At 29.2% G+C, this 13,926-nt stretch overlaps 1 protein-coding gene across 1 annotated transcript; it reads right to left on the bottom strand.

Moving 5' to 3' along the window:
• Positions 1-5,020: 5,020 nt before the first annotated feature.
• LOC114177502 (protein CHLORORESPIRATORY REDUCTION 6, chloroplastic) lies at positions 5,021-6,779 on the bottom strand. Its single transcript, XM_028062877.1, has 4 exons — positions 6,472-6,779; positions 5,937-6,068; positions 5,620-5,828; positions 5,021-5,532 (listed from the first exon to the last, which is right to left on the bottom strand). The coding sequence occupies exons 1-4, from the start codon at positions 6,674-6,676 to the stop codon at positions 5,326-5,328; spliced, it is 753 nt and encodes a 250-aa protein (XP_027918678.1). The 5' UTR covers positions 6,677-6,779; the 3' UTR covers positions 5,021-5,325.
• Between the last annotated feature and the right edge of the window lie 7,147 nt (positions 6,780-13,926).

Genomic DNA, 13,926 nt, shown 5'->3' with positions numbered 1-13,926 from the left:
GATGGTTGAAAAAGAGTTATAAGTTTTGTGCAATGTCTCTCTAAGAAAATTTTATTCCACAAAAAATAATTACTCTTAATTTGATCAAATTAAATAACAATTACTTATATATTAGCTGGAGTGTTACAATCTTAAGATTTTAGATTGAAGGTGATTTTATATTTTCTAGTATCTCAAGACTTATTAGTATCAAATCTCCCAAGTATATGTATTCATCATCTAAAAAACCCAATAATTATATAAGTAAGATCACTTCTAAGGTACTTGTTGTTAAGATGTCTTTTCTTTATGGAGAGTATACCAATGTGGAAGAGATTTATATGTTATTCTTAGGTTTAGAAAGGCTGTAATATCCTGTAACAAGAAGCATAATCATCTCATAATCATTTTTACTCACATATGCACACTCCAAAATCTTTTACTGACTTGAACGTAAAAGAGTCTTTCCAAGTGAACTTCTCTCTCATGGTAGTTCAGAGTTCGATTATACATCAACCATCAGATTAGTCCACCAAGAAAACTACTAAGCCAATTCGCTAAGATCAATTTTTAATATGAAAAAAAAAATGCTAAATATAAAGGTAAAAATTGGAAGTTGTCCAAATTAAAGAAATATTTCCAACACATACACAAAAAATACATATAATCCATCAAAATAAATGTCATACTCACAAATAAAAAATAGATAATAATGTGAACAACCATCCCTTTCCAAACTTTCAAAGAATAATTCAACCGTTGAAGAAGAACAATACTTCCTCATGAATCTTATGACAAACAAATTCTCAATTGCGATAATTTTCTTCTCTTCTATAATAATGAATCTCTTATACGTAAAATTAGCCGACTCATTTCTAAAAAACAAATAAACGACCTTAATCTACAAGTAGATAAAAATTCCAAAAATCCAACACAACAATTTAGTTAGCATTTGAGGAGTAGACAAGAATTTCGTTCTATTTTGTTCTTGTTGGGATACCACAAGTGAAGTTAATCATCAATAGTTCTACTTAGATACTGTCACAACCGAGATCGTGGCGGGACGGTGAAAACAATTTAAAAAAAGCAGAGGAGTCGCCACCATAGTTTATTATGGAAAACTATAGAAAAACCTTAAAAAGAATGGTCTTCAAAACCAAATTTTGGATTCGGGAGTCGGTTACGTGTGGGGAAGGTATTAGCACCCCACAACGTCCGTCTTAAGACGGTTCCTTCTTTAGTTAAGTGTGCAAGATAGAATTTGATGTTTAAAATATTTGTTATTCCCAAAAAATCGAACCAAATAAAAACACCTACAAAAATATTAAAGATTAAAACAAAAATATTTTTTTATATTTTTGGCCCGACGAGGATTGTACCTCGCTCCTACGTATTTCCATTTGAAAGATTAGGGATAACGTAATTCTTTGTACAAATATTTGTTGTTTGATATTATTATTTTGTTTTTTTAATTTTCTAGATTTTTATGTGTATGTATATTTTATTAATATCAAGAGAACCCGAGATTCTACATGATAAAAGATTAAGTTATCAAGCAAATCCGAGATTTGACATGATATTAAAAATAATTTTATAATTTTATATTTTTATTGTTATTAATTTCCTTTTAAGAACAAAAAAAAGTCTACGAAGAAATGTTTTGATTACCAAGCAAGTCCGAGACTTAACATGGTATGCAATACTTATATAAAAGAAGTAATATAATTTTTTTATTATTTTTTTATTTTTTGTTTAGAGAGAATTAAAACCTACGAAAGAAACCTTTTTATTTATCAAGATAAAAATAAAGGAAAAGAGAAAGGTTAAGCACGTGCATTGATGTTATAAGAGAATCATGAAAAACATTAAGAGCAAAGAAAATTTACCTCTTAAGATGAGCCTTTTGTGTGTGTTATGTGATAAAAAGGAGATCCTAGTATTGAAGAAATTTTGTGCTTATATAGGCCTCTTGCGTACCATTGAGATCCTAGTATTTAATTATAATAAAATATATGGGGAAAGAATTGGTCTTATTATATCGTTGCATAATATTCACGGTATTGATTATAATTATTAACGAAATATTGCTTGTAATCACTAGAATCATATTTTCTGTCACATAAAGATCGTGATCAAATCATAATATATTATTCATATAATTGATTCTAATTATTACCAGAAATACTTTCTTCTAAATATTAAAATCGTACCATTCTTTAAAAGTATTATTATCGGGAATATTTGCTTCTAATTAAAATAATACCTTCCCATACTAACAACGCACACATAAGTGTAAATGCACGATATTTATTCAAATTATTATAAAAAAGTATTGCTCTTAATATTATACGCTTCTCTAAACACAGAAATTATGAAATGTCCTTTTTTGACATGTCATGCGAAGAGTGTAAATAGCAAACAATGAGGGTAAAAATATGTAAGATATTTGGGCTCATGAAAAGAATGTGATAATTAACAGTAAACTAGATTCTCCTGCTCTTGAGTTTTTTTTTTCTTTTTTTTTTTCTTTCTTCCCACGGTAGAATTAAAGTTTAAAAAACTACCATCAATCAAAACATATTTTTTTATTTTATTTTATTATTTATTATTATTATATTATATATTATTATTATTATTATTATTATTATTATTTTTAACCAAACAAGCACATTTATCCGGACCAAATTGCTCGTGAATACGTTATCATATACCAAATCATGGTGATTATAGGTTGAATTGGAGGGTGCGTAGAATCTCATATATATCGGTACAAATTAGATGAAACATGAAGGGTAATTAAGTATAAAAAGTATGATTAACTAAAAGGTACGTACACGAATAAGATATGCATAAAGAAAATGTGATGAATGATGAAGGTGAAACAACAAAGAGTGAAGCAAACAGAGATTGAAACGTGAGTGAGTGAGTGAGGTTGTCCCTTCCATGACGGTGTTGTTGCAATTGCAGCTAAAAGCAAAAGGTGGCATGTTTGTGTTACACACGTCATTAGATTGAAAAGTTAGATACATATGTTTGAAATGTATTAATTACTGCTATGTTTTGGCCTCCCACAGTCCCATACCTATTTGTTTGTGACCTTTCATGTGGTCTCACATGACTTGTTCACATCTCATCACCACATGTCCCAAACACCCTTCAACAGGGCCCCTCTCACACAACATTGCTCACAACAAACAACATTAACTCACTATACTATTGTTTGTGGTTAAAGATTGTAACATCTCATGTAACACTCATTTTTATTTACTCATCTCAACTACACATTTGATATGTTGTTGTATCATATCACATTATATTAATTTATACTCGCCATATCTATGTTAACAAGACAATGTTTATAATAACAAAGGTTAAGCTAACTAATGTCGGCAGTTAGTGGAACATTTCTTCAAATAGTTGGATATCATAAATGGTCTTAAGGAATAATTTAAGCACTAAAAGATTATGCTCAGTATTTTTTAACAATATTGTCTCAGGATCTAATTCAAATCCACAAATAGTTTATATAGCTATAGCATTAACTATAAAACAAAACCCGGATACATTTTTATAGTTAATGCGATTTAGAGTTTCATTTTAATCATTTAAATGAAAAAATTTCTATCAAATATTAGTATGTTAATAATATGAAAATTATCAGCCAGAAGAATAATTACAGTATTTATTTTGTATTTTTTTTAACTGATGTATATATAACTAGTGTCAAGGATGCTGATAGGGTAGGGTTGTAGCTCTCCGTACTCTCGGATAATATTCGTCCTGTACCTATATCTGTCGGGTATCCGTTATGCAGGTATCTGCATAATTTTTTAATATTCATGGATATCCACGGATATCCGCGGATATTTATAAAAAAATAAAATAAATATTTAACAACATATTTTAATCATAAATTCAAATAAAATACAATACATAACATTCATAAATTTTAAACAAAGTCAAAATAACCTATTTAAATAGTGTTGAATGACAATTTACAAAGAAATGAATTTTTTTTTTAAAACTAATTGATAAAAAATAACTCATTCAAAATCAATATGTTAATATTTTAATTATATATATATATGTATTTTTTTTTTTAATTTTAATTAGAGTATAACTCATTCACGAGTACAGATACTATGATACCCGTACCCGCCGAATTAACATGCAAGTATTAAAAATATTCATATCCGATATCTGCAGATATCTATTTATAATATTCATTTTTTACCCATTACGAATTTTATCCATAAATACTCGCAGTTATAAAATTTTTTGACATCCCCATGTACAAGCAATAAAGTATGAATTAAAAACACAATGATCATTAAGTAAGGGATAGAATAAATGGATAATATAGATATAAATGTGAGGCCAATAATATGTGAACTTTCTCCAAAGTGTAACATGCCTTCATCTAAAGCTTTCCTTATCTAGTAATAATGAATATCAATATGCTTCAATCAAACTAAGAATGATAAGTGAAATTCTTAGCTAAATGAACTGCACTTTGATCGTTGGAATTCACAATAAACTTTTCTTGATCGTGACGTAATTCACATGTGAAATTTTTCATTCATTAAATCTCCTTGTAGGCTTCAAACATAGGAAAGAGCAATATAGTCTGCTTCAGTAGTTGTAGTTGACAAGACAAGAAGAATTTAGGGTTTCATTTCTATATTAGTCCATAGCCACCAGCTAAAGAGAGACTAATTTGATCCTAACTTTTCTCTTTTCCTCATTCTTTTGAAATTGAATTTGGATTAACTTTCGTAGCAAAGCAATTTGAACAAAACACTCGTAACCAAGCAACGCTTTTGTATTAATCAAAGATTGTTGTTAATTTCCTTTCCTCCCACTAGGATATAGTGCATGTAGCGAGACCTCCATTGGTTGATTAATCTCTGAGATCGAAGATAGAGAAGAAGAGAAGAGAAAACACCATGAAGAAGAGGGTGAAGGAGGGAAAGTTATGAAAATAGCTCATTGCACGAGCATTCCTTTTCTAGATCCAATCATCCCCTCGTCACTTTCCATCTAAAGCAATAAGTCCATTTTTATCATGTAAGAATGGAAAAAGAGTACGAAAAACATGTTTCAGAATTGCACCCCTAGTCACATGTCATCACAAAAACTTACTCATCCCGTTTCTTTATCACATGTTGTTTCTAGGATATTGGCTCCTTTTTACTTTTTAATCTTTATATCACTGCTCCTTTGCATGTGTACTTACTGTTAAAATGCTTACACTACATCATATACTGAATCAAACCAGAAACAAGAAAATTGTTATTCTCATTCTTGGCTTGGGGTACTGATTCAGAGTACTGTTGAGGCACCCCTTTACGATAGATCAAGCGGATGCTCATCAACAAAGTCATATAGTTCATCTCCAATTCTAAATCCAAGCATTCTGGCCATATCATTTGCCTTCAATTTAGGCTTGGGAATGTTGTGATGCTTCAACCAGGAATACACAATGAAGACTTTCTTCATGACAAACAGTTCCAACGCCTCCGGGTTGAAAACAATTCCCATTTTCAGATTCATCTGCAGCATAACATATAAACATACCGTGTCAGAATCAAAAACATGTTTTCCCTTTTTCACACACAAGCATGCAGTTCTTAACATCACCTGGTGTGGAACCATCATTGCAGCATACCGAGCCAGTTCTCCAGCTCTCCAATCCAACAAAACTGGCAACCATGGATAGGTAGCATCAAGTCTCACAAACCATACCCTGATATCAGGATACTCTGATAATTCTCTAGGATCATGGGGATCTTCTCTTTTATAGTTGATGGTGAAACCAATTGAGCGTTCAAGAAACTCTTTTGGTTCAACTGCAACATTAACATCACAGTGTAGCATCCAAGTTAACAATGAAGTCATGAAGGTTCATGCATGTATATCCAAAAAGTATCTAAACAACATTGAAGGTTCATACGTACCAGATAAAGGGGATTTCATGCCTGTTGCAGCTTGAAAAGGGGACAAGTCAAGCCGACTAATAATATCATTGTCAATAACAACCTCAAATCGGCCTTCAGTTGGGGGCAGAGGAGGTGCAACTTTTGGTTCATCTGTCAACCAAACTCTGTTCAATTGTAGTATAATACATTTCATCAAATGCATGGAGCACAGTTCATTGACATGAAATTTGGTGCAGTAAGAAAATAACATTTGTTGAATCTTTTATTTGAAACGGATTTAGAAGGCCCTTTAATTGAAATCAACAGTGTACATACATATCTTCAATTTTCATTCTGCACAGTTTTACGTTTTAGTTCAACTTTTATGCACTGTGAGTTCAAAACATTTTACAATTCTCAATCAATCAGAAACCAATATTAACATGAACTTCAAATAGTCACTGTAAAAGATAACAAATCTATACGAATTTATATTACTATATCTAAGTTTCAGAACCTATAATAACCGTAAAAAACTGAGAGAAAAAGTAAGCAATGATTGTGATTGTGTTACCATCATCATCAAACAAGGAGAGGTCGAAGTTTCCTTGGGGGTTGTAGGCAACGGAGACAGCAACAGGTCCTCTCTGATTGAGAGGAGAAGGAATTGGAGAGGTAATAAGGGAAATTGGTTTGCAAGAAAAGCATGAAATTGATGGTTTTGGCAAAGGAGAAAGTGGAAGCAATGGTTTGCATTTGACTGAGGTAATAGCCATCATGAGTCTGCAATGTGTGAGAGTTGCAGGCAGAGAACTGCATAAGCAGTTAATACAGTTTCTATCCACAAAATTCTCTGGCCTTACGTTTTCCTCATACTTCTATCCTCTTCGTCAAATATATAATCAATTTGAAAAATATAGAACATAGAGTTACATTGTATAGAGATATATATGTCAGAAATTCCAAAATATTATTTTAAGTGCTTTCAATTTTATCAGTCAAATTTTTACCTTCTAAGAAAGAAAATGTTTTGGGTCCTTTTCACTTCAAACTATATTCATTTTTATTTAATCCTTAAATTTGTTAAAATTCAAAATTAATTTCTATATAAATAAGATATGTTATCTGTGTTAGTCCTTTGTACACATAGACTAACGTATTACTTTATAATATAAAGCTACTTTTAGTATTAAAGGCAATTGTAGTCATTATCATACCATATTTTTAATTGTTATAACAGAATAAAATATTTGTCGGTCTTTTATTGTTACATTATCATAGTATTTCCCTTTTTTCGGTAACTTTCGGGAGAAAGTAAATATCAAATAAAAAAAATTGTCATGCCAGCCCAGAAAGTCCATCACTAGCATGGAGCTCACTTGACCACTAAAATAAAAGTTTGCATGTAAATTTTGTACATTATAATTTTAATTTATTATGATTTGGGACCGTTAAACGAGGTCAAGCTAGGTAAATAAGTTTTAGAATGAATACCAACTTTTTGTGCAAAATTAAAATCTTGTAATTATTTTATATAAAATAAAATTTTTTACCTTGTGTTAGGGATGAAATAATTTTAAAAAATTGAAGTATTCATTGTAATTGAATTTTTTTTTTCTATTTTTAAATTGAATTACAGTTTCACTTTTAATGAATCTGAATCAACTTGTCTCAACCTTTTACTTTCTTGATCTATTCGACTTTTGGACTTATGAACCTTTTATATCTTCGACTTTTAGACTTATGAACCTTTTATATCTTGTAATCGGAAAATTTTCAATTTCCTTTGATTTTTTATTGAACGGATATCAACGTACTATTTTTATTATTTGAAATATTTTCTTAAATTCTTTTAATTTTAATTTCATCTTTGAAACATGTTATGATGTTATGTTATTTTCTGTAAGAAAAAAAATCAAATAAAGAAATTAGTTTCCTAAATTACTTCATCCAAATTTACCATTAATTCTTTATTAATCGATATATAAATGCTATTACTTCGAATCTTTAACAAAATTGATTTGAGTTTACTGTTGGAAATTTTATCATTATGGTATTTTTAGTATATTTTTAAAATGAGAAATGTTAGTAACACTTTGACACATTCTTTTAAAGACGCTTACTTATTGCTTACAAATTAAGAAAATTTGTTAGTGTCGCGTCGATTTAATGAATTTCTATTATAATTTTACATGCCTTTATAAGTTTAACCAATATAGAATGCGTGGAACTAATATTGAGGTGTTATCAAATAAACGAGTAGTCTGAGCACTTTAACTGAATTTTTATTAATAATTGGATTTTTGGAGTTGTTTTTATATTAAATTTTGATTATTTATTAATTTTTTAGTATTATTTCTCTGCTGATATCTACTAATTTTAATATTTTAAAATATAATATTGTTTTTAAATATATTAAAATTAATATATTTTAGACTTAATTACTTATTTATTCTCCGGTTAAGTTAAAAAAATTTAACTTAGGGTCGCTTTCATTTGTATCAATCGTTTCAATTTAAAAAAAAAAAATTCTTACATTGATACTTTATTAATGTATAAATATTAACGTTCCTCGCTAAGGGAATTAGTTATATATATAAATAAATAAATAAATATATATATATATATATATATATATATATATATATTATTTTTTTAAATTAATTAATTCAAAACAATTATAATACCTCTATTTTTCTTTTATGTATACAATAGACCTGACTATCCACAGTTTTTTTACTGTCTTATCTTATTCAATGAGTTAAAATTTAAAACTTATATTAATTTTATTTATTTAAATATGTTTTATTATTTTATATATTTGATGTATCTATAGTTATATATAAGAAGATACATATATGTGGTATACATTTTTACTTTTTTTTTTATTTTACCCTTAATATTATAATTTTCAATCTTATCTTATTTGGTAAGGATAATTATTTAATTGATTTTTAATTTTTTTCATCTTATTTTTTGGTTTCTAACCTCACTCAGAGGTACTTCTTACTATTCTTATTATTTTTATTTTTCTTTAAGTTATTTTCCGTTTCATTATTTTTTTTAATTTTATTATTCACGCTAAGTGAAAGCATGAAAAAAATAAATTCACAGATAGAGATAAAAGGTCAAAACTAAAATTGAAAATGAATTTGAACTTCAGTGTAATTTAAGGAAATTTAAAAACTATACATCTCATAATAATAGTGAAATCCATGTCTGATAATGTCTAAACACGAGAATTGTATCTATAATAATATATAAAGAGATTTCTTCTTTTGTATCTATATTTCAAAATACTAATTTTATCTTTTAAAATATAATTATTTACAAAATTTTTGAAAATTGACCATTACTTTTATAAAATTTTTTATAAAATCGTCTATTTTTACTATTTTTTATTTATTTATCAACTGTTATTTTATTATCTTTTCTGATATATTTTACTTTACTTTTAATAAATATAATTTTATTTAAAATATTATAATTTAATAATATTATATTATCATCACATACTAATATAATATTATATATATCCAAAAAATACATACACAATAACAATGACGTGAATGACATGTTAAAAGTTTACTACAAAAGAACTGTTGTAAGATCCACATACATACAGAAGACAGAAAAAGATTATGGAAAAAAAAAAATAGCAGAGCAGAAAATAGAGTAAATAATTGCAGTTTGTTGTACTTTCAAATTTTGATTAAATTTTTACTAAAAATGATTTATATTTTATTTGGTAACACTTCCGAAACTCACATTGTTTTCACTTTTATAATTTAGTTACTTTTACTAATTTTAAATTTTTAACTTACATTCTCTATTTTATTTGTTCATAATTTTGTAGTTATAAAAGTTTATATTTTTTACTAATAATTATTTATTATTTTAAAACATTTTTAACATCTTAATTTACCCTTTATAATCAAATCGACTGAATTTGAAAAATTACAATAATAGAGTAATTAAAAATGCGTACATACAAACCTCGTGTTTATATGCTTAGTAGTTTATAATTTGAATAAAAAGTTATTAAAAACAAATATAAATTACATATTTATATAAATAAATAAAAAACATCTTTTACTACAATTATTTGTAATGAAATGGGACTTTTTCGTTTTTTTTAAATATGTAATTCTAATGGAGCGTTAGTTTTCGTGCACTATGGTTGAATACATAACATTGATAGTTTTAAAATTTTAAAATGTAACAGGAATTTACATTGTGTCTCCATTACTAATATGCTACAATTAAAGGATTCATTTGGCTAATTCATATATTAGGTAATATTTATGATCTAAGTTAAAATCTATATATCTTACGCTATAAGATCTTTTATCTTATTTTAACGATTATTACCGATATTACTTTATATAACTACGAGCTCATTTATCATGGCATCTTTCTGTTGCAGTATTACTTTTTCTTTGGGTTATACACTTTTTTTTTCTATATGGTATATAAATATAAATATTATACAATTTAAAAATAATTAAACAAGTTAGGCAACTTTTTCCTACATCTGTATAAATTGTTCCATGCATTTTTCTAGATTGTGTAATTCAAAAATTAAAAATGATATAATTTAATTTAAAAAAAAAATTATAGACAGTACAACTTAGAAGAAAAAACTTTTTTAATTGTGTAATTCAAAAGTAAAAAGTTGACTTCCAAAAGTTTAAGAGAATTAAGAAAAAAAAAAACTTGCAGATTGCATAATCGAGTTATTTGACTTGCGATGATTAATAATCTTGAGGTTTGATTTTCGAATTGTGGAATTTGACATTTATTTTAAGAAAAAAATGGTTTTTATTATATTAAAGAAGTCATTTTTCATTTTTGAAAATAGCTTTCAAATTATACAATCCAAATTGTTCAAAAGCATGGTGCAGGAAGAAACTCCCAAGAAGTTAATGTGGTTTGACTCAATTGATATATTCTACGGATCATTTAATCATGTGATAATTTATGTATAATCTTCTTTAGTTTTTATGTGGTAATGTTTCGACTAAAACTTGATCCTCTATTTGCAGACAAAGCTAAAAGTATGATGAGACAATTTGTGCCTCTTTTCATTAAAGTTCAATGTTTAGTCGGTGACAATAATAAGGTCTGTAGATAAGAACATTACCAAAATTTTGCTTCACATAATCTCCATGCAACACTGCACCAATCAATATAAAAAGACACTAACTTTTGGAATACTTGTTTTTTCTGTTTTTCTTCTCATAACAAGCCTCTATACCAGTAAGGATCACTTGATTCATATTAGGAAAATAAGGCTAAACTTTTAAGAAACTTAGAACTAAACTTTTTAACCATAATCGTCTCAAGAGAGCTAAATTTCAGCTTCTGGAAATATGTGGAAAGTGGCAGAACTTGTATTTGCAATTACACCAGTGTAATAATTTTTTATGCAGCAGTCTCACAAAATTAAAACACTTCTGGCCTACCTCATTTTATTTTATTTATCTCAACCCTGTTTGAGTTATTCTATGTACATGTGTGTAAACACATGCATGATATATATATATATATATAGAGAGAGAGAGAGAGAGAGATGTACGTTTTTATTCTGTATACAAAGTTACCAAAACCCTGTTACAAACACAGATAAATATATTTTGTAGATTAGTTGTAGACTCACCAAATATATATGTTGTTACTAGTAGTACTAGATCATGTGGCTATTGTGAAAAATCCTAGACCTGGGATTGATATATATGTTGTTACACATTTGTTAGTGTTGTGGCTCTCACCTTAACCATTTGAGTTGCATGTTCTTCCACATGTCTCTGTAACTGTGTTATCTGTGTCAAGTCTAACATGTCTGTGTTAGTTATCAGAGAGACTAATTGGTTACAGTGTTTGTTGCTTTGCATGGACCTATGAGAGGAAGTGCTGAATGGGCCACATGAAAAGGTTGTGTTGTGTGTGTAAAGTGCATCATATTAGGATACATCACAGTGCTGACAATTCTTGTGAAGAACATGATCCACATTGTGTAAATGCCAAATTAGATATTTGGATAGTGTGGGTCATGTTATGTATGTTGATGATAGCTCAGTAGAAATATGAGGATCCTTTATGAGGAGGCTTTAGTAGTTTCGTGAAATCGTAAAGGTCATCACGCAACTCGACCGACATCATTTTAACGTTGTTTCTTTCAGTGGTGCTGTCCCACATGACATGCTTTCATCAACAAACCAATCTCAATCATCTCATCTTATGTTACTACATTGACCTTTATAAAAGTAACAACAGCAATGCCATTCACACAATTATTGCAATCACAAATTCACACCATTTTACACCTGACCCCTGACTTTCCCGTTTTTAGTTTTTCTGTGGTCCTACTCTAATATTTTTCAATATAGTCACGTGCACAACATGTATGTGTACTCTTGCAGACTCCACCAAAATAAAAATGTGCACATCAGTAGTGTGTATAGATTTATGCAGTGACTCATACCATTATGTTGCATTGCACTTCCTTTCATCAGTTGCAACAACAGGACAATGTAAGCTAGTGCTGCTAATGATGAAGATACTGAGATTTATGACTAATCTTTCACTATATATTGTAAATGTTGATTCAAACAATCACAATTCACATCTGAGGTGTTTGTGAACACATTGTAAATGTAAGATAAAACATGAATTATATACTTAAGAAATCTATCAGAGTTATCTAAAATCTATTATAACGAGATTTGTTGAGGTAGGTGAGAAATGGAGGGTGGTTATTGAAGAGGAAGGTGAAGAGGGTTGAGTAGATGGTGTTGTGGTCATTGAAAACGGCTCTGCACGTGACAAAGGGTTTAAAAAAGAAGGGGTGGGAAATAAAATAGGAGATGTGGGATTAAAGAAGGAGGGGAAAGTGAGGGTGAGGTAGAATTGCAGTGGCTTCTGCAGATAGATCCCCTCGTGCGGCTCACCCGCTGACCCACACTTTCTCATTCTAATCTAACCTCATCATCTCTGCCAATTTCTGGATCTTTTGACCTTTGACTGCCACACCATACACACAAACTTTATAGCTTGTATTCTATCATGGAAAAGGATCCTCTACACTCTTCAATTTTCCTCCTTGGATCCCTTGCACGTGACCTCCTTTGCTCATATGATACCATTCTGCTTTTCATGGCACGTGGGGTGGGGGTCACAATCCTTTTCTTCTCTTATAATAACTTCTCTCTGTTCGCATTGTTAGATCGAGTACTTATCGCTAGGTCAAAAATCGTAATAAGTTACAATTCTTTTTACTTGTGAATGTAAGATTTGATCGTAACTTATCTTACTTAAGTATGGCTTGATCTTTACCACGAGACAGTTGATGTTGTCTGTGACAATTTGTTGAAGTTGTTGTGTACTAAAACTTCACTTTCTTTTGCTAGCTACTTGGATTTTCATGTTCATTATCATGCAATTTATGCATCATGAATATAGTTATGTTAAACGTGGCTATGAGTTACCAAATTGGCTTAGAATAATGGGTAAAAGAGCTTAGGAGCTATATAGAGCTGAAATTTGAAGATAAGTTAAACCAGGAATCAAGTTGTTTTACTAGTCTTGTTGGTGAAATTGTTTTTCCAAAAGTGACACCACGGAGTGTCAGGTATCACGCCAAGGCTAAGGATCACGTGAAACGGGAATTAGGAAAACCACATAGCAAGGGTAAAGGGTAAAAAAGGGAAAGAGAAAAAACAAGACTAATAATCTCTTATTCGTTCAAACCCCAAGAATAACTCTTGGTTATGGCCTAAAGGCACAACAAGCAATGTCCTCAAAATTAGCACTAAATTAAGCCCATAAAATAATTTGTCGTTAATTTTGCTGGTTAGTGCTTAATGAGTTGTGCCTGTCTGTCAAACGTTTGTTACAAATTTTCTGATAATTATTATAGTACACACAGATTGGTTTAGTGGAGTGGTTGATTGATTGGTTAATGTTGCCCATATTTGATTCCCCAAAAAACATGGGATTTCATCGTACATGTCTTGTTTCAGATTTTAGC

This window comes from Vigna unguiculata, chromosome 3 (assembly GCF_004118075.2).
Source record: "Vigna unguiculata cultivar IT97K-499-35 chromosome 3, ASM411807v1, whole genome shotgun sequence".
NCBI lineage: Eukaryota > Viridiplantae > Streptophyta > Magnoliopsida > Fabales > Fabaceae > Vigna > Vigna unguiculata.
This window is presented reverse-complemented; position numbering and strand designations above follow the sequence as displayed.

Coding starts and splice junctions, on each gene's coding strand:
- LOC114177502 (XM_028062877.1), bottom strand. CDS start 6,676: ATGATGGCTATTACCTCAGTCAAATGCAAACCATTGCTTCCACTTTCT. Junction 6,069..6,471: donor CTCCTTGTTTGATGATGATG/GTAACACAATCA, acceptor TTTGGTTGACAG/ATGAACCAAAAGTTGCACCT. Junction 5,829..5,936: donor CATGAAATCCCCTTTATCTG/GTACGTATGAAC, acceptor TTAATGTTGCAG/TTGAACCAAAAGAGTTTCTT.